This window comes from Cotesia glomerata, linkage group LG6 (genome assembly GCF_020080835.1).
Source record: "Cotesia glomerata isolate CgM1 linkage group LG6, MPM_Cglom_v2.3, whole genome shotgun sequence".
NCBI lineage: Eukaryota > Metazoa > Arthropoda > Insecta > Hymenoptera > Braconidae > Cotesia > Cotesia glomerata.
Genome location: NC_058163.1, coordinates 22,593,010 through 22,616,041, shown reverse-complemented (window position 1 = coordinate 22,616,041; position 23,032 = coordinate 22,593,010). Strand labels below are relative to the sequence as shown.

Genomic DNA, 23,032 nt, shown 5'->3' with positions numbered 1-23,032 from the left:
ATCACTAACATTTGGAGATCATATTTTTACAAATGATTTAAAAGTGCAAATTTAACCAAAAAAAATTTTGATTTTGATTTTTTGCTTAATTTATACACTTGTAGATCACAATTATCCGAAAAAAAATTGTTTCATGTCCCTCTGTGGCACTTAAAACGCTATATGTTCTAAATAATTCCATCCTTTAAAATATATAAAATTATAAATCGTCTAAAAAAAAAAAAATATTTAAAAAAAAATGCGACAAAAATTTTTTTCCAGATAAATTTTATTTTTTCAGTTGTTAAAAATGTTCACTAATTTATTTTTAAAAAAATCTTGACATAATTTACACATGAATATTTACGCTTGTCATTAATAAAAAAAAATAGTACCGGTAAAATCCGACAGATGGCGTATTGGTTTGAAAAATTTTCCCTTGTAGAAATTTGATTCTAAAATGTTATAGAATTGACCCTACCTGAATACTTATTATTCCTAAAAATAAAATAAATATTAAATTAAAAATAACATACTCTTTACAAATATATGTGATGTAAATTCTATTATAATTATAGTCCATTAGGACAGGAATTATAAATAAAAAATTTTTTATATACAAAACTTGAATCTGTAAATATATTAATAAAGATAATGATAATTTCAAAAACAAATTATTTTTGATGAATTTTTTTACACTTTGAATAATTTAATATTTCGGAGAAACTTTTTAAAAATTAATAAAATAATTACCATAAAATTAACCAAGTGTTTTTTTTAATTAATAAACACAAATTAACGAGACAAAATTTCTACAAATTTAACTAAGTGTACACTGAAAAAAAAATTAAATTGAATCAAAAGAAAAATTCTTGAACCAAGAAAACAATTTTAAAGAGTATCATTGTCTTGAATCAAGACGAAAAATTCTTAAATTAAATAAAATTTACTTAAACCAAGAAAAATTTCTTAGTTCAAGAATTTTTCTACTCAAATGAAGAAGATAAAATTCTTCCAAATTATTTACTTGATTCAAGTAAATTTTTTTTTCTGTGTAATTTTTCAATTTTTTACACTGATTAAATTTTATTAAACATCAAAAGAATAACTTCTACAAAATCATCCAAGTGTTATTTTTAATTATTACTCAATTAAACCCAAACTACCAAAAAAAAAAAGTATATAACTGTAAAAAGAGACAATGAAAATTCCATGTCCCTTTAATCACTGATTTAAAAGTGGGCAAAAACAGATCGTGTATGAAGGAAGAGTAAGTTTGTCCAAGTGGTTGGCAACGATCGATATCTCGCGAAGATTCTTCGGATGCCAGTAGAGTAGAGGATGAATAAGCGGCTCTTGACGTCCGAGTCCAGTTCGGTATCTCTAGAGGAAATGAGCTTGCTTACAGAATTAATTTCAATAAATTACACTGGACTTATTTCTTATTTTTATATTACTTAAAATAAAAAATTGATATAATTGCAGGACCGATTGACGAGCCACGGAGGAATATCGTCGCTAGGGGGAGGAAACTCTTCGCCGTACTCGGGTGGTCATCATCACGGTCATCGGGGCAATGGGAATAACGGCGGGGGGATGCCGCACCACGGCGGAGCCTCCTTGCCGACGGCTTCAGACTTCCAGCCGCCGTACTTTCCGCCGCCCTTTCCGACCCACCACCACGCACCCGCGAGTCCTCAGCACGGGCTTGGACAGCCGCAACATCTTGATTACCTGGTCGGCGATCCTTACACACAGACTATCAACACCCTCCACCAGCACCACTACAGCCATCTCTCCGCGGCGGTCACCGCTGGCCAGAGAACTCAGGATCTCAGGCGAGATGCCGAAAGCATTCATGTCGTAAGTCTTCATTTTTAGAAACGTTACTTTTTTTTTCTATACAATTATTTTGTTATTATTTGTTATGTATCTTCGGATGAAACTTTAAAAAAAATTGATTATCTCTTTTTGCGCTACCGCACTTTTTTAATATTCATAATTTTATCGGTCCGTTATAATTTGTAATTAGTTTTATTCATGAAAACGTTTATTGAAATTTTTTATGGCTCATTAAATTATGCTTTTATTTTTTTGCTTGAAATTTTGTTTCAATTATATATTAATTATTTTTTATTGAATTATTATGTGTGAATGTTAAGGAATTTTTTATTAATCTTACTGATAGGTTGAAATTTAATTGAAAGTTATTTAGGAGATTTTTTTAATTAATTTATTAGGATTTTTGATAAAAATTTTTAAGAAAATTTATTCAGAAATAATTTTTTTGGTTGAAATTTTAGTCAAAAAATGAAGAATAAATTTTTTAGTTTTCAATTTTACATACATAAAATAAATTATCAAAATTTTATTAAATATAAATTTTTATATTCTTTAATTTGAGCCTTTACACAGAAAAAAAGGTTCACTTGAGCCAAGAAAATATTTTTCTTCTTAATTATTTTCTTGAGCGAAAAAAAATTTTTTTTTTGACACAAGAAATTTCATTTATTTCAACAAAATTAATTCTCTTGCTTTAAGAAATACGTATCTTGATCCAGAAAATTTATTCAAGTCAAGAAAATTTTGTTTTGAGAAAATTCAGCCTCTTGCTCCAAAAAATTTAGTTCTTGATAGAAGTAAATTTTCTTGTCTTGAGAAAATTTCTCTCTTGCTCCAAAAAATTAAATATAAAGATAGAAGTTAATTTTTATTAATATTTTTATTGATTAACATGTCAAATGGGAAGGTCAAATAATATTGAATCATTTTTTTTCATTCAATATGTATAATTGCACGCTAAAATAATATAAAATGGGTATTAAATATTCAAGAGAAAAATTTTCTCTAGGTGAGAAAATTTTTTTCTCAGCTGAAGTAGGTGGCGCTACTTCCCTAAAGTATCTAAAAATCTTGATCAAATATAAAAATTTATTGTATCAAGTATTTATGATAATTTAAATTAAGAAAAAATTACTTCTACCAAGAATAGAATTTCAAGAAAAATTTTTACTTCGGCCAACACAACAATCTTCCTTCAGGCACCCGAAAATTTTCTTGAACCAAGAATTTTGTTTTCCAGTCAAGGAATTTTTCTTTCTGTGTAAAATTCTTAAGAAAATTTATTCAACATGGAGAAAAAAATTTTGCTATAGGAACTCTATAGTAGTTAGTTAGTTGTAAAAAGTTCCAGTAGGTTAATGTATTCTTATAGTAACAATACCGTTTAGCTCCTGCAACTCTACATCGTTGAGCTCTGAGAGCTAAACGTTATTTACCTCTCACAACTCTACAGGATCGTTCTGAGACTATAACAAATTTTTGGAAGTCTGCTTAGTAATTTTTTTTACGATTTAGCATTGATAATTTAATAAATAAATGCGGCAGAACGAATTTATATTGCCAACAATAATTGTATATGACAAATAAGAATAGTATTATAATAGAAATAAAATAATAATAGAACTTATATTACAAATAAAAATTATCTGTAAAATAAAAATATGGTCGTCACAAAATTATCTTATTTTTTTAATTATATCAATAAATATTGGACATAAAATCACTACCGTATATACACAAGAAAAGATAAATAAACGAAAATAAATTTTATTTTGTGTTAAATGGGGTCTTTTTAATGTATTCCGATAAATTATCACTTATCACAATATATTCAACTAATAAATTAAATTAACAGTCACTGCAAATGAACCTTGAAAAACCATAAATACAAAACTGTTCTAACGAAATTCAATTTGACAAAAAAAAAACCCTATTTCCTTAAATAATTAAACTAGAAACTTAATTGTCCTCATATATTTTTAATAATATGGATGAGTAACAAAAGAATTCTGTTTGTCATTATAGAAGGTTATGAAATATGTCAATGCACTCCTACTGCGCAACGTAGAGCGCTCCCAACTATACCGTTTGGCTCTGAGAACAATTCCATAGAGCTCTGAGAGCTCAACAACATTGAGTTATCAGAACTAAATAACATTTTGTTACTGTAACTCTACAACGAACAGTAAACTGTGTATAGTTGTGGTAACTCTACAGTTACACGGAAAAAAAAATTTCGTTCTGGTAACCTAACTGTAGAGTTACCACAACTATACACAGTTTACTATTCGTTGTAGAGTTACAGTAACATAATGTTATTTAGTTCTGATGACTCGATGTTGTTGAGCTCTCAGAGCTCTACGGGATTGTTCTCAGAGCCAAACGGTATAGTTGGGAGCGCTCTACGTTGCGCAGTAGGAGTGCGTTGACATATTTCATAACCTTCTATAATGACAAACAGAATTATTTTGGTACTCATCCATATTATTAAAAATATATGAGGACAATTAATCTTCTAGTTTATTTATTTAAGGAAATAGGTTTTTTTTTTTTTGAAATTAAATTTCGTTAGAACAGTTTTGTATGTATGGTTTTTCAAGGTTCATTTGCAGTGACTGTTAATTTAATTTATTAATTGAGTATATTGTGATAAGTAATAAGTTATCTGAATACAATAAAAAGACCCCATTTAACACAAAATAAAATTTGTTTTAGTTTATTTATCTTTTCTTGTGCATATACGGTAGTGATTTTATGTCCAATATTTATTGATATAATTAAAAAAATAAGATAATTTTGTGACGACCATATTTTTATTTTACAAATAATTTTTATTTGTAATATAAGTTCTATTATTATTTTATTTCTATTATAATACTATTCTTATTTGTCATATACAATTATTGTTGGCAATATAAATTCGTTCTGCCGCATTTATTTATTAAATTATCAATGCTAAATCGTAAAAAAAATTACTAAGCAGACTTCCAAAAATTTGTTATAGTCTCAGAACGATCCTGTAGAGTTGTGAGAGGTAAATAACGTTTAGCTCTCAGAGCTCAACGATGTAGAGTTGCAGGAGCCAAATGGTATTGTTACTATAAGAATACGTTAACCTACTGGAACTTTTTACAACTAACTAACTACTATAGAGTTCCTATAGCAAAATTTTTTTCTCCGCATACGTTACCAGAACGAAATTTTTTTTTCCGTGAAGAATAATTTTTTTGGCTAAAAATTTTAGTCAGAAAAATGAATAAATTTTTTAGTTTTCAATTTTACATATGTAAAGTAAATTATTAAAATTTTATTAAATATAAATTTTGATATTTTTTATTTTGAGCCTTTAGAGATTGATTATTAAAAAAAAAAATTTAATCAATGATTGACATTGAATGTGACAGAAAAAATTTTTTTTAATTATCTTAGTACTGTTATAAAAAATATTGAATTTATCTGAGACTTAATTAAAAAATAATTCTGTGACAGGAAAAAAATGTATTAAAAAATAATTAATAAAAATTTTCAAAATTAGTTACAAATGAATTTTAATATTAAATAAATTATTAAAATTTATTATTAATATTGAAAAAAAGCTTCGACTTTATTCCACTAAAAATCCACCGATAAAAATTCGGATGCGGAATTTTAAGAGATAAAGTTGATCTGACCTCATCAATCTGATCTGATCTGATCGATCCAATAATGCGATATATATACCGACTAAAAAACATAAATATAAATAAATAACAAAGTAATATTGTAGAATTTGAAAGCCCCGTTAACTTCTCGGCGGAATAACATGACCAGGGAGAGGATTGATCGAAATAAACTGATAGCCTCATAAATCGGCAACTAAATTATCGGGTATTCTAAAATTATAAATTATCATTTAAAAATAAATTTCCAGTTCCAAGTCCCAGTGATATTTTTTCGGATGATTAATTGCTGCATTGAGTACAACTGTAAGTATTCCCAGCACAACAACAGCAGACCGGAGAATATACATAATATAAGTTAATATTAAAAGTAGACGCGTGTCATTTCTCATGCAAAATTCATCATACACGTACATCATCCCGACGGAGATGTGAGTATTCAGTGCTTGCTGGACCCGAGTATAAGTAAGACCTCGAGTAACTTTCACATCGGCGATTGTCGGCACCGAAAATAATAACACACATGGGACACGGAGCCCACTCACATCTTACGTCTTATATATTTTATTCCTCACATGTGATATGATGCTCCTTTACGCTACAGTCTCCACCAAGTCTCATACTCACCTTACATATATTTCTTTCTTATGTTCACTGTACACAGTCGAAAACCAAATTTCACTCTAATTGACGCTCCGCGATTCCCCAATACCTTAATGCCCACATACCACACACGCTTTTCAGAGGAGACCATTGCGTGCTTCATATTATATTCTTTATTTTCGTCTCAATTTACAGTCCCACGGATCGATACATTTATTTTAAAAATCATACAAAAATAAATAATTTAAAAATTCACGGACCGTAGTCTTTTTTTCAAAATTCTAGCTCGAGAATTGAAGATACGGTAAAATTGATAAGAATTTTTTTATAGAGAGTTAAATTTTTTTTTATAGAGAATCAATAGGGTAGAAGTACCGTTTTTGGCCACCTTAGCGCCATATTTGGCCAGTTAACATTTGAATTAATTTATAAAAAATTATAATATTATAACCATATTTTTGTCGAGTTTTAAAAAAATTTATATCAAAACAAATTGAGTTTGTAATGAATTATTAATATAAATTCATTTATATCGTTTATTTGAACAATAAATGGCCACAAACGGTACTTCTACCCTATTTTAGCAACAAATAGTACTTTAAACTTTTGGAAATTACACAGAAAGAAAAATTACCTGAAGAAAGACCGAAGTTGTGTTGACCGAAGTAAAAATTTTTCTTGAAATTCTATTCTTGGTGAAAATAATTTTTTCTTAATTCAAATTATCATAAATACTTGATACAATAAATTTTTATATTTGATCAAGATTTTTAGATACTTTAGGGAAGCAGCGCCACCTTCTTCAGCTAAGAAAAAAATTTTTCTCACCTTGAGAAAATTTTTCTCTTGAATATTTGATACCCATTTTATATTATTTTAGCGTGCAATTATACATATTGAATGAAAAAAAATGATTTAATATTATTTGACCTTCCTATTTGACATGTTAATCAATAAAAATATTTATGAAAATTTACTTCTATCTTTATATTTAATTTTTTGGAGCAAGAGAGAAATTTTCTCAAGATAAGAAAATTTACTTCTATCAAGAACCAAATTTTTTGGAGCAAGAGGCTGGATTTTCTCAAAACAAGAAATTTTTCTTGACTTAAATAAATTTTCGTGGATCAAGAGACGTATTTCTTAAAGCAAGAGAATTAATTTTGTTGAAATAAGTGAAATTTCTTGTGTCAAAAAAAATTTTTTTTCGCTCAAGAAAATAATTAGGAAGAAAAATATTTTCTTGACTCAAGTGAATTTTTTTCTCTGTGTAACGTATAAAATTTTCAACAAATTTTATACCCAAGATTTTTTGATTCGTCGATTTGTTTAAATGATAGAGTGCGCCAAAGTTGCAACAAAAATTTTGTATGAAGAATAAAAAAATAATTTATTATAAATTTTAAATTTTTGATTTCTTATATAATTTTTTGTTTGTTGAAAAATCATATATATGCATTTATATGATCACATATGTGCAAATTATAACGTATAAAAAATTTTTTCACGGATAATCCAAGAAAATTCTTGCTATTGTCGGAATTAAAGTGACTCATTTGAAGTAATTGTTAATTTGTTTAAATGCAGGGTTAACCCTCCCCCTCTTTGTGCGTAACTTCCCGGCATTTTACGATTCTTGGCATATTTTCCCTCAAAGCAAACGTCCGTGGCATCCACTTCCGAGGAATGTCAAAGCCCAGAACTTAATAAGCGAATTACTTCGGCATAGTATGTCGGGGTACTTTTTTTTATTTTTGTTTTATTTATTTATTCAAGTGACATTTTCATTTTACAATTCGAAGGATTTTTTTTTCATGTATTCTGATATTTTATACGAAATTTGAATCGAAATTAGTAATAATAAATAAGAAGTTATTTTATAATAAGAACTTTTATAAATTTGTAACATAACTCTCCCCTACTCATTCTTGTATGTATACAATATAATGTCAGGCATAACTTGGGTGTTATTTTACCAAAACTATGGACAACTATTTCAGCAGCTGTTCAGTAGCTTCGCATTTTGTTCGGACTATTTTGATAGACATTCTAAATATCAATCTAACGTGACTTATTATTATATTATAATGACAGTAATTTAGATATTTACAGGGAATTTATAAATATATTAAATATGTAACGACAGATGTGACACTAATTGAGAAATTTTAAAGAAATTCTTTAGCTTTGATTATTATTATATTTTTAAAAATTATAATTAATAAACAAAAACTGTTTTATTTACTTAAATTTTGAATGTTCAAGATTCAATTCAAAATTCTGGGCTAAATATTGAAAATAAAAAAAAATATCAGACTTTTTTTATAAAAAATTTAATTTTCTACAAAAATGTTTATCAATTTTGCTCTTTCTTGCTTCCTTTCTCCAAAATTTGAATTTAAAGTTCAAAAGTGAAGTTACAGAACACTGAAAAAAAGGTTCACTTGAGCCAAGAAAATATTTTCTTCCTAATTTTCTTGAGCGAAAAAAAATGTTTTTTGACACAAGAAATTTCACTTATTCCAAAAAAATTAATTCTCTTGCTTTAAGAAATATACATATATTGATCTAAGAAAATCTTGTTGTTTTGAGAAAATTCAGCCTCTTGCTCCAAAAAATTTAGTTCTTGATAGAAGTAAATTTTCTTGTCTTGAGAAAATTTTTCTCTTGCTCCAAAAAATTAAATATAAAAGAAGTAAATTTTCATTAATATTTTTATTGATTAACATGTCAAATGGGAAGATTAAATAATATTTCATCATTTTTTTTTCATTCAATATGTATAATTGCACGCTAAAATAATATAAAATGGGTATCAAATATTCAAGAGAAAAATTTTCTCAAGATGAAAAAATTTTTTTCACAGCTGAAGTAAGTGGCGCTGCTTTCCTAAAGTATCTAAAAATCTTGATCCAATATAAAAATTTATTGTATCAAGTATTTATGATAATTTGAATTAGGAAAAAATTACTTCCACCAAGAATAGAATTTCAAGAAATATTTTTACTTCGGCCAACACAACTTCAATCTTCCTCAGGCACGCGAAAATTTTCTTGAGCTAAGAATTTTGTTCTCCAGTCAAGAAATTTTTTTTTTTGTGTACAATTTTTAACCAATAATATTTTCTGTGACTCATAACTTTTGAAATATTTTGAAAAAACTCAAAAATTTCGGAGTTTTTTGTTAATATCAAAAAATTTTTCACGAGTTAAAGAATTAAAAAAAAAAATTAGCCGATGAGCGGACGATAAACTGATTACTTTTTGTGCGTCAAATGATAAGATATCCGCCCGTATCACATCGCAGATCCTTTTAAGAAGGTACAATAGAAAGGAAGAGTAAACCAGCGAAACCACAATGCCAATAATCAGCCGAGTGGTTCTATTCGATGAACCCCTTAAATATCTTCACCCCGAAAGTATACGAGACGATCACCGTTATCTGAAGTTTCTTTATGTCCTGGATTCTATAATAGAAGAAAATTTTTATTTTCCCCTTCCCCCGGCATCAAACTCTTGACACAACACACATGAGCTACGAGCGAGATTTTTTACCCATCAAATCTTCCGGGTGAACTTGCAAGCGTCTTTACACATTACACACGTGTAGTACAATATTATACAATATTGTCGAGTGTATGGATGCTCACGACTCCGGAAAATCCGAGGATTTGTATGTAAGCGTAAAGGCTTGAAGCCGAACGCAGCCGCCCTTTCATACACTCCGAGATAACCTTTTACTGCCTTCGACCTTTCAGATACATTGTACATTCAACATTATACATTGTGCATTATATCAAAGACTTTTTAATATCTTCCCATTTATTTTTATTTATTGCTGTTATTAACTTCGGAGCTTAGATGCAAAATTCAGGTTTAGTATTTTTGTTGTCTGAAAATTGTTTGATCACGACAGAGATGTTTTAATAATTTGTTTTGATTAAGTTAAATATTTAAATGATAATTAATAAGAGTATTTTTTTTTTTTTTTAAGGACTGCATTTGTAATAAAAAAATAATTTAACTTAAAAGAAAAATATTGAACGAAAAAAATCATTTTAAATTTGTCAAAAATTTTTTGCTCAAATTTTTTACTATTAATATTATAAAAATTTATTTAATAGTACAGAAAAAAAATTTTTTATTACTTAAAAAAATTTTTGACACCTTCGTGAATTATTTTGACACAATTAAGCGTTAATTTGTTACAATTGTGTTAAATTAACACCCAAAAATAATTAAAAATTAAATTATTTAAATTGAAATTTTGTAAATAATTTTTGAAGCAATGACGTAAAATTTTTTAATGCATTAAAAAAAATACTACGAACAAAAAGTAAAAATTTTGAACCAAAAAAAAAAAATTAAAAATTTTCAAGTAAAATTTATTTGAACACAAAAATAATTTCTCAGTTCAAGAGTTTTTTTTTTTTAAACTTACTTAAAAATGAACCAACTCTTAAAAAAATAATATTTTTAGTCCCAAAATTTTTTTCTTGAATCTAATAAATTTTGAACCAAAAAAAAAAATTTGAAAATTTTCAAGTAAAATTTATTTGACCAAAGAAATAATTTTTCAGTTGAAGAATTTTTTTTTAAACTTATTAAAAAATGAACTAACTATTCAAAATAATATTTTTAGTTCCAAAATTTTTCTCTTGAATCTAATAAATTTTTTTTTTACTGTATGATAATAAAAATGCCTTTCTAACAAAAAAAATTACGCCACCTTTTAAAATGTCACAATAAAATCAAAACAACAAAGAAAAATTTATCCTTGACAAAAATATTTAAATAAATACCCCCTCATTTCCTGTCAATAAATTAATAACAGTAATCGATTTAATAACAGTGGGATATCTATCATTAAAGCCCATTAAAAATAATTTAATACCAAACAATTAATTAAGCCCAACGTAGAAACAAAAAAAACAAAAAAATAAACGGATTGTTTATCATAATTTTTTGCGGCAAATACTTTCTATGTGGAACAAAAACAATCCAGTATGATAATTATTAAAAACAGTGATAGCGATCTCTTTGTCGAGATAGATAGATTGGGAATTAATTGTACCCGTTATCTCAATATTGAATCAAACATGACGAGTAGCCAGTGTCTACTGACAATATATACTTTTATTATTAATAAACCGGTATGTGCTTGAGTAAAAAATAATAACTTACAACAAATAAAATAACTGCAGCTGGCAGAAAGCTGAAAAGTTCTGAGCTGTATCTACAGCGCATTTCTCTGTAGGAAAATATATCTACTATGTAATGGCTGTATAATCTTTAACGAGAGAAAGGCGATCACATTTCATCTCATTAGCTGCACTGGGCCCAACGGAGTAGAGGTTACATCAATTTATAAGCTAACCCGCGATTCAAGTCGAATAGTCTTAGTACTCAGTCCTCGGCTACTTACGCCGCCCGCCAGTTAATTAACACCGTCTTTTTTTAGTCTTTTTTCGCGTGAAAGTTTATTCTCAGAACACTCTCGTTGTACTTTAACAGATAAAACACCTCCATCGATAAAACAACCATTTTTGTTTGTATTATGTTTTTTAAATGCCTCACTTACGCGCTTGCTTGAAATTGTTTAAGTTTTTTTTTGTGCACACAAAAAACACATTTCTTGCGCCAAGAAAATTTTAAGAAAAACGAAAATTATTTTGGAGTAAGAAAAAAATTTTTTGACTCAAGAAAATTTTCTTGGCTCGAGAAACTTTGACTTCATTCAAGAAATTTTCAACCTTCCTTAATATTTTCTTGAGCCAAGAAAATTTACACTTCAGTCAAGAATTTTTTTTTTCAGTGGGAAATAATGAACGGAAATTTTTTAATTGATAAAAGAAATTTTTTATTGTTTATTAGAAAAATTTAGGACTAATTTTAAAGAACTCTCTTGAAAAAAAAATTTTTTAATACACAGAAAGAAAAATTTCTTGACTGAAAAACAAAATTCTTGGCTCAAGAAAATTTTCGGGAAGTTGTGTTGGCCGAAGTAAAAATTTTTCTTGAAATTCTATTCTTGGTGGGTCATTTTTTCTTAATCCAAATTATCATAAATACTTGATACAATAAATTTTTATATTTGATCAAGATTTTTAGATACTTTAAGGAAGCAGCGCCACCTACTTCAGCTGAGAAAAAAATTTTCTCACCTAGAGAAAATTTTTCTCTTGAATATTTGATACCCATTATATATTATTTTAGCGAGAAATTATACGTATTGAATGAAAAAAAATAATGAAATATTATTTGATCTTCCCATTTGACATGTTAGTCAATAAAAATATTAATAAAAATTCACTTTTATCTTTATATTTAATTTTTTGGAGCAAGAGAGAAATTTTTTCAAGACAAGAAAATTTACTTCTATCAGGAACTAAATTTTTTGGAGCAAGAGGCTGAATTTTCTCAAAACAACAAGATTTTCTTGATTTAAATAAATTTTCTTGGATCAAGATACGTATTTCTTAAAGCAAGAGAATTAATTTTGTTGGAATAAGTGAAATTTCTTGTTAAAAAAAAATTTTTTTTACTTAAGAAAATAATTAGGAAAAATATTTTCTTGGCTCAAGCCAACCTTTTTTTTTCTGTGTGCGTATGTAGACATCAGAAAATTTTTTTACACATGGAAAAAAAGACTTAATAATAATACAGAAAAATTTTTTTTAATTTACAAATTTACATTTTTTTAAATTACAAAAATTTTTAAAATGAAAATATCGATTTTAAATTGAGAAAAATTCTAATTATTTCAATTAATTCTAATTCTAATTATTTTTAAATGTAAATTTAGTCTAGAAAAAACTTTTAATTCTGGAAAAAATTTATTATACATAGTAATATATGGCCAAAACTGTTATATACACAGAAAAAAAAATTAACTTGACTTAAGAGAAAAATTCTTGAACCAAGAATATAATTTTGAAAAGGTTAATTGTGTAGAATCAAGACGAAAAATTCTTGAATTAAGTAAAATTTCCTTAAATCAAGAAAAATTTTCTTAAATCAAGAATTCTTCTACTCAAACCAAGAATATTGAGCTCTTCAAAAATATATCCTTGATTAAAGAACATTTTTTTTTCTGTGTAATTTTTTACTATAAATAAAAATTTTGTTTTTTGATAATATAGAATTATATAAAACTTTTCCATGTTTATTTTTTTGTAAATTTAAAAATTTTTCTCTGTAAATTTACTTGTTATTTTTTGTAAATAATTCTCTAATTTTTTTCATGCAGAAAAAAAGTAATCTCCAAAAAATCAAAAAAGTTTAAAAATTATAAATCTCCAAAGCGACGAGTTAAAATTTTATCTCGAATAATTAAAGCCCGAAACAAAAAATTAAGAGTTGAGAATAATCGTGATCAGTTGTATAAATAAAATATATAAGCAAGTGCATGAACCCTCGGGTCATAACGTAAGCAAGCTTGCTAGAGTATAATACAGAGATTAAATTAACTGGAAAAGGAGGTAATCGCACGCGTGTGTATATAACCGCTGATCCTCGTGGGTGATATGTACAAAGAGGTTTACATACTCATACCCATACCATGCTACACCTATAAGAGCAATTGTCTCGGTTTATGTTTAGCCGGCAGCTACACCGCTAGTAATGTACTTTAACTGTAATGCAATGAAACATTTAAATGGTTTACTTAAATCTTTAAATTTAGTGCTTTTTGTTTTATTTACCTTCTATTTTATTTCCGATACGATAATAATCGCTCAATTTATTTAGAGATAAATATTACTACAATTTAGGGACCATAATTATTTATGTTACATAATTCATAATTTATTTAAATGAATGACCGGTAAGCAGGAGCGTTATCTTAAAAAAAATGACATGAATCCTTTAGTAATATGTGAGGTATGTTATTAACATAATTTATGTAAAATAAATAATTTTAATAATAATAATATAATTACGGTGAAAAATTTTATCGTGTTCGTGGATTCAAATATTTTGTATAAAAATATTTGAGCGTGAGTAAGTGTGTGTGCTACTTTTTGTGTGTTGAGCTGCCGAAACGATAAAAAAAATTACCACGTACGTGGGCCAGTTTCCGTAAAAAGTAACATAAGGAGAATTTAATAATAATAATAATGATAGAATATTTTTTTAAATACTAATCTTGAATATTCAAATCTTTGATTTTAAGATTAGAGCTACGATAAAATTGTTAAAAAATTTGTTCATAGGAAATTTAATTATCTAAAAAAAATTTCTTGTACACAGAAAGAAAAATTTCTTGACTGGAGAACAAAAATCTTGGCTCAAGAAAATTTTCGGGAAGTTGTGTTGGCCGAAGTAAAAATTTTTCTTGAAATTCTATTCTTGGTGGGTCATCTTTTCTTAGTTCTAATTATCATAAATACTTGATAGAATAAATTTTCATATTTGATCAAGATTTTTAGATACTTTAAGGAAGCAGCGCCACCTACTTTAGCTGAGAAAAAAATTTTCTCACCTAGAGAAAATTTTTCTCTTGAATATTTGATACCCATTATATATTATTTTAGCGAGCAATTATACATATTGAATGAAAAAAAATAATGAAATATTATTTGATCTTCCCATTTGACATGTTAGTCAATAAAAATATTAATGATAATTTACTTCTATCTTTATATTTAATTTTTTGGGGCAAGAGAGAAATTTTCTCAAGACAAGAAAATTTACTTCTATCAAGAACTAAATTTTTTGGAGCAAGAGGCTGAATTTTCTCGAAACAACAAGATTTTCTTGACTTAAATAAATTTTCTTGGATCAAGACACGTATTTCTTAAAGCAAGAAAATTAATTTTGTTGGAATAAGTGAAATTTCTTGTGTCAAAAAAAAATTTTTTTTTCGCTCAAGAAAATAATTAGGAAGAAAAATATTTTCTTGGCTCAAGTAAACCTTTTTTTCTGTGTACGGCTGAAGGATTAGAGCTACGATAAAATTGATAAAAATACTTTGTAGGAAATTTAATTATCTAAAAAAAAAAAATTCTTGTAATTTTTTAATATTTTAGCCATAATTTGCACTGTAAATATTGAAAATCCACCGATAAGTTCTAAAACTTTATTTTTGAACTTTGAATTAAAATTTTGACAAAAAAAAAGATAAGGTAAAAGCCCCAATAGATGATCATGTACCAGTATATGATCACTCCATGTATTTGTATACCTATATTTATGAATATAGATATACAAATACATGGAGTGATCATATACTGGTACGTGATCATCTAATGGGGCTTTTACCTTAGTGCAAAATTGATTAGAAAATTTTTTTTAGAAAATGTAATTTAATTCTTAGCTCGTAATAATAAATTTAAAGTTAAACATTTAAAACTTGAAGAAATAGACTATGAATAATAATAATAATGAAATAAATTAAAGGTGCTGCTAGATATATATGTGTATGCTTTGCGCAATTGAGAACTAGCAATAAAATGTGCTTCTAATGGAGCTGAAAAGTTGGAGGTATCTTGGCTGTTCTTGTTCGGCTAATTAAATAAAATGGAAGCAAAACTCAATTTTTTGGACATTAAATTAGTAAATAATGTCGGTTTTTTCTGGGTAAGATTTGATCTTCGGATGGTGATGTTGCCTCCAGGTACATATGCTACGTGAGAAGTTAATACGAAGCCGGAATGGAATGGAATATACATCGCAAATAGTGACAAGAGACATGAGATATGAGAAAGAGGAAAAGGAAAAAGAGGACCGGTTTTTGTTTTGGATTTTTGACACTGTCTCCCGATTTGATGTTTCTGATATTTGCCGATCTTTATGACCGCTGTAATTTGAATGAATAAATAGCTTTTATGTACGTGGTTTGATTGCTTTGCGATTATTTTTAAAATTTTTATGTGATATGAATTAAATAGTATTTTTGAATTTGTATTCTGGGTAACTCAAACTTTTACTGTAAAAAAATTTTTTTTTTAAATAAAATTTTATACTATTTTTGTATTAAATTAATTGACTTTTTTACTTAAAAAAAATTGATTTGATCTAAAAATTTCTATAAAATCAGACTTTTCTAAAATATTAGTATTAATTTTAATAATTTTTTTTAATTAAAACTTGAAAAGATTTTGAATAATAATTTATTCTATGTATATTATGTATGTTAGCTGTAATAATGAATGAATCAGTGAAAGACAAACTTTGAAATTGAAGCAAAAAAAAATAATAACTTAAACGAAAATAAAAATGATCAATTCACTGTTATCTTAATAGAATCAGGGTTACAAGTAACATCGGTTAGTTTTTAAGACTCATCGGCATGACGTTTCAAAACTCTATCAGGTTGATATGTCGATCAATTCAACATTAACATTAACCACTGCCACCTTCATCCAAGAAACTCAATTAAAATCCCAAATAAATATTTGATTATATTATCATTAATAATAATAATAAAATAATATAAATCAAATTTTTTCTTTTTTTGTTAATACTAGCATGAACCGCGGGCTACGCGCGGATAATATGCCTGCAATAAAATCACATTAGAACAAAATTAAAATAAAAATTTCACAGAAATAATTTGTACACTAACACTGATATATAATTATTAAATACAAAATTAATAATACAAAATATGTCAAAAACGAAAAAAAGTAAATATATCAGTGAAGTTAATAACAAATAAAATTAATACAATCAAATTGATGAAAATAATTTCGAGCGCTTACTACCCTTATAATGTTTACTACTACTCCCCCTATAGATGACCCCATAAAAACCCTATATCAACTCCATAGAAACCTCAATGAAAAACCCATAGAAATCTTCATAGAAACCCCATAGAAGACTCCATAAAAACGCCATTATAACCTCCTCCTAGACAACGCCTTCATAGAAATCCCCATAGCAACCGTTGCTAGGCAACGCTCCCATAACAACAGTTGCCTAGCAACAAGGCTTCATATCTTACCAAACCAACTTTTTATTTGGAGATTAATATTTTGCCTAAAAAATCAATAACATGAAAAAATTGATAAGAATATTTTGTATAGAAAATTTAACTTCAATTTTATACACCAGCTCCTGGGCCCATAACCTGTTAAGTTTGGAGACCAGGTGTAATGGCTAAAACGATCCTTACAGTAGCTAGACTTTATTATGAATTATGACTAACTAACTTACATAGTAAATAGAATGGAAAAGGAATGAATGTATAGATAATTAATAAATTTTAATTTAAATTTTTTTAAAACATAAATCTTATAATAATAAAAATAAAATTATTTTAAAAATTACAGACAAATATGCACGCGTCGTTTCCATACGACGGAAGCAGAGGAAGTGCTGGTGCAGGTGTCACAGGTGGTAGAGGCGTCGAATATGGAGTAAGACGTCCCGACGCTCTTTTGCCACCCCACGGGCTCGACCAGACGGACCTCGTCCTCAACTCGAGTCTTGTTGACGACCCCCAGGTGAGCGACGATGTACGTAATCGCAACGCACATTTTTAATTACTTATTATTAATATTATTTATATTTATTTATAATACCAACGGTCATCCTTAAATAAAAAAAAAAAATGCGATAACATCGGCTCCAGATATATCTATAGAAGGTATATTGATTGCATAACAACGTCGGAAGAATTTAATTTTGGTATCTACTTGGACGACGGACCCTCCCTACTGTAATTCCAAAGTATTCCGACCGGCCACAATATATAAATATATGTTCAATATATTTAAGCGACCGTTTGTTGTTTGTTCGATGTTATGACAGAGCTTGTGCAATCGTGAATTGCAATTAGAAATTAATTACAAGCCCCAGAGTAAAAAATATAGTCATTATTTATTATTATAATTTATAATTGTGGTTGTTATTGATAAAGAGTCAATTGTTTGGTTTTAAAATCATTTTTTTTGTCTTGCAGAACACTAATGTCGATGACGGAGGATTTATGAACGATTTACCTCTTCTTAAAAGTAAGTTATTTTCATTTAATTTATTATTATAATTATAATAATTATACGAAAAATAAGGTGTGAAAAAATGAAAAAATTCATTTAATTTTTCAGTAAAAATATTTCTTATAAGATAAATTAATATTTAATTTAATGATTGAAAAAATTTAAATATTAGTACATTAAAAAAAAAATTAGTAATTTTTTGTGACGCTTTAGAATTTTTTTTTGTAGTTTAAAAATCAAATTTTTTTTTTTATAAAAATTTTTCAAACATTAATACCGATAAAAATACTATTTTTTTTTTACTAAATATAATTTAAGAAGAATAAAATAAAACAACAAATCTTTTATAAAAAAAAAAAAATTCAAGAAGTTTTTTTTTAAATTAAAAATAAAAAATTAAAAAAAAAAATAAAAAAATTTTTACGCTAAAAAAAAATTCAAACATTTAAACAATTATTAAAAATATAAGTTTTAGTTAAAAAAAACATTATATATTTTTTTATAAGCAAGATTTTAATTAATAGGATAAAATTTAAATATTAAAACAATTAATTAGCAGAAAACTGTAATAAAAGTAGACATTTATGACGAAAATACCATATGGTTAATTCTAACAAACATAAAATATAAAACAGAGTAGAATGAATTTCCATATTGGGTGCGAAACACGCCTAAGTCACCTAGATTTTTATCCACACACACATAGATAAAAATATTTTTACATAGTTGTAAGTATAAGTGTAAATGTGTATCGATAGACTTTCATTGATATTGCGCAAATATCGACGGCAAAACCCATCTCGTTCTGAGTCTTACTTAAAATTCGATCAGCTCTGACTGGAATCCACTATCGGTGCATGTATGTGAAGTGATTGGAGATACAAACTGCTATCAGCTAAGTAAAGAGCCAACATCTAACTGGCAGCCAATTCGATCGGTTGAAACATACAACATATTGGTTGTAGCTGATGCTGATTGTAAGTCGATTGAAACCAGTTGCTCGGTTATGTACTCTGCTCTGTATTCCAGCCGCGTACAAATTATACTTTTACGTGTATTTATATCTGTTAGGCACATAAATATATATTTATATTTATATTAATAATGAGATTTAGAAATTTTGATCCCTGAAGTGACAAAAGTGCACACTCAATAAATGACGAATTAACGAGTGAGCCGTTGACTTTTTGGGCCCGAGGCGCCCTAATGCTCTAATGTGCCAATAAAACTAAAAATGAAAGGGTGTAAGAGTCACTCCCAACAGCTGACCGACCAATCCGACATTCGAACAGAGTCCTACGACATAAGTGAACCGTGACGATTGGTTTTGCTTCCGGCGGAGTTGATTACCTAGGAAATTGTGCGTGTGCACGCGCCCAAAAGCTCCTGGCTCCTGACTACCTCGGAAATGGAGAGCTTATACGTTCTTTCATTTTCCCTACAAATTAAGTTACTCAATGGCGATTCCCTTTTCTCTTCAAGTCTGCCTTCGCAGCCTCCATTTTTGAAATTTAATAAAACGGTGGAAGAAAAATTCACTTGATTCGAGAGAAAAGTTTTTGAACCAAGGAAATCTTTTTTTAGAATTTTATTATCTTGAATCAAGTGAAAAAATTTTTTTTAAGTATGAAATCGTTCTTAAACCAAGTAAATTATAATTGATTCAATTATTTTCTATTTAATTCGAGCTAAATACATTTTTATAAATGATTTTCTTTAAGAATTTTATAGTTGAAAATTTTTAAAACAAGGCACCTTTTAAAAATTATTTTTATTAAAAATTATGAGCTTTCTATAATGTTTTAATAATAAAAAATTTCAAAATCAACAGTCCAATTAGCAATTGGTCTAACTTCTTATTTTTTAGAGGGTGATTTTTTAATATTTTGATACAGCAATAGTCCAATTGTAAATTATTTGAATGATCCAAACCAAAATATTATACCTCTATTAGATATTATGATATTAAATGGTTTTTTAAAGTGATAATAAATTTTGAACTAATTGTTTTTTCGTACAAATGGAAGATTTTCTAAAATGGAGTTAGACAATTTACTGATTAGAACGTCGAAATAATTTCCAAGAAAAAGATAGAATAATCTCAAAATATAATCGGCTGCCCAATTTCAAAACACAGTAACTGCAAAATTTTTATACCTAATTTTTTTAAATATTGCTGCATTTTTATAACTTTTAGAGAATAATTTCAAATATTTTTCTTAAAAATATTTATATCCAAGTATTTTCTATTCATAAATCAAATTTTCATCAATTTGGCAGGCAAATTTTTTTTTTTAATAAGAAAAATTTTTAAAAATTTTTGAATGTTAGTTACTGTGTTTTGAAATTGGGCAGCCGTAATATGAAAAAATATAATTTTTACAGTTACCGCTAAGTGGCGCATATATCGTCAGCTTTTTCGTTTGAAGACTGGGCTTGCGAGTTCTGAAAAATGCGTCATAAGTAAAGTAATTAAAGAAGTAATTAAATCACTGTATTCCTTATCAGCTTACACTAATTCAGTGCAAATTTTTATTAAAAAAGAATAAAAAAGTGATTGAAAAACCTTTCCGATAATGAATATAGTTCAAATTGATTCCATTTATTAGCTTCTTTTAACACTTCCTAAGAAAAACTTTGTAATTTCAAATATCTTGAAATATTTCCACATAAAAACATTAATATTTGGTGTAGGGTAGAAGTACCGTTTATGGCCATTTATTGTTCAAATAAACCATAGAAATGAATTTATATTAATAAACCATTACAAACTCAATTTGTTTCAATATAAACTTCTTAAAACTCAACAAAAATATGGTTATAATATTATAGTGTGTGTATTATAATATTATAGTGTCTTATAATATCATATTTATTTTTATGTATCTAAAACTCTGTACATCATACACTAATTATAAATGGATATTTGATGATGGTTCTGAGGGAGCCTAGGCTCCAGAATCCAATAAAATTACTATCTATCTATCTATCTATCTATCTATCTATCTATCCATAGTTTTTTTATAAATTAATTCAAATGTTAACTGGCCACAAACGGTGCTAAGGTGGCTAAAAATGGTACTTCTACCCTACACTGATAGAAGGATTTGTTTATAGTTAAAAATATTTGTTAATATTTAACAAATCATTTATTAGAGACCACTTTTTAGTCCTTAATAAATATTTCTTAGTATTTAAAAAGATTTATTAATATTTAATAAATGAATATCTGATTTATTAAATACAAACAAATCATTTTAAATACTAAGAAATATTTGTTTGATACTAAAAAATGGTCTCTAATAAATGATTTGTTAACTATTAACAAATATTTTTTTAATACAAATAAATCCTTCTATCAGTGTATAATTACTTTAGATATTTGAAGTAAATTTTCGATAAAAAAATATTGATACTCTTCTTTCGAAAAAATTATAAATTGTGCTTTAGTTTTTCATCCGTCATGAATTTGTTTTTTCTGAAATACTTATTAAACATCCTACACAGTAAAAAATTTTTCGTCAAATTTAACACAAAAATTTGTGTTGATGACTTCTTTTACACAATTTATGTTGAATCAGCACTCTATTGTGTTGAATTAACATACTAAAATGTTAAATTCTGTACACTAAAATGTTAAATTCTACACAAACATTTTTACACTTTACACAATGACGAAATAGTATATTACACACCTGTGGCAAGAAAATGAGAAATGTCTCAGAACACATATATGTTGCCCGAGGCGAAGCCGAGGTCGACATATATGTGATCTGAGATATTTATTATTTTCCTGCCATAGGTTTGTATACTATTTTTCTGTCCGACAGAGGCGGAAAGCGGCAATTTCGTTTAGCGCAGCGGGCCGAAAGTTGCCACTTTCCGCCTGGAGGGCAGAAAATTTTTTACTGTGTAGTCTTTATTTTGGGAGTTTGAATGTTGAATTCGTACTTTTTAACCTCCCTAAATTTTCTCCATGAACAACAATTTCCAAAAATATCATTACAGAGCAGAGTCACCGATTAAATACAAATAATTCTTACCCACAAATTCGCCACTAATTAACCTCTTAATTTACCCAAGCAAAGATGTATATCAGCTTACGTAACCGCAGATAGGAGTCAGATCGACGTCCTTGATGTAACATATAATCCACATACATATATATAATGGGTTAGTGATCTTTAACGATCTTTTCTTGATCAAGTGTTCTCTTTCATGTATAAAACCGCATCTCAACCGAACTCTTATTATACCTAACATCATCCTGAATCCTCGATCACTATTATCATTATCATTATCATTATGCTGATGAGTAACCATGACTCAAAGGTAAATATAAAGATATGATGAATATTAATAAAAGTATAATCACAAGATCTCAATAAATCATCCTAGTTATTAACCCGATATTTATAATTGAGATTATTTATCATATCATTTATTATTGAAACCTTTACCCGGACTCGTTTCACCACAGGCAACTATTACTTAAGTAATTATAAATAATTAAGAATAAAGTAATTGGGTGAATGGGCGTAGAGAAAAGTGACGGTCCATACTCCAAATAAAAGTAATTTTGGGTCAGAGTTGGGAGTAACGAGGCATATAATAACCCTCGATGACATTTTGACAAACAGCCATCTGTATTTCATACCCCTGTGGTGAAGGACCTCCCCAAAAACTGGTACCCATGGAGAAAATTATAATAACAATAACGAAACTCGATCCGCCCGCGGGCACGCTTTTTTTCACTATTTTTTCACACCTCGAATACCTTGTCTACTCGAGACACATTGGTAATTCTATAGCATTTGTCCCTTATTACCATTGTCAAGCACCCGACAATCACAATTGTCCCACTGCTATTGTCAAAATCTGAGTATTATACTCCGTAAAACTCATAGTTGCCAATTTTAGCATTTTTTAAAGTTGACTTTTATTTTTATACAATCTTTCTTTGGTTTTGGGTTTGGGATTAAGCTACTATATGGAAAATGCTAAATTC

General features: G+C 27.5%; 1 protein-coding gene across 9 annotated transcripts in view; it reads left to right on the top strand.

The window, feature by feature from the left end:
- The window catches only part of LOC123267630 (transcription factor AP-2-epsilon), a 160,815-nt gene that overhangs the window by 110,321 nt on the left and 27,462 nt on the right, over positions 1–23,032 (top strand). For 8 of the 9 annotated variants that reach the window (XM_044732354.1, XM_044732353.1, XM_044732357.1 and 5 more), the window contains 3 exons: positions 1,465–1,842; positions 17,356–17,541; positions 17,988–18,039. In XM_044732354.1, coding sequence (XP_044588289.1) covers positions 1,465–1,842; positions 17,356–17,541; positions 17,988–18,039 — 616 coding nt within the window. The remainder of the gene's footprint in view (positions 1–1,464; positions 1,843–17,355; positions 17,542–17,987; positions 18,040–23,032) is intronic. The other variant, XM_044732351.1, reaches the window with a different exon arrangement.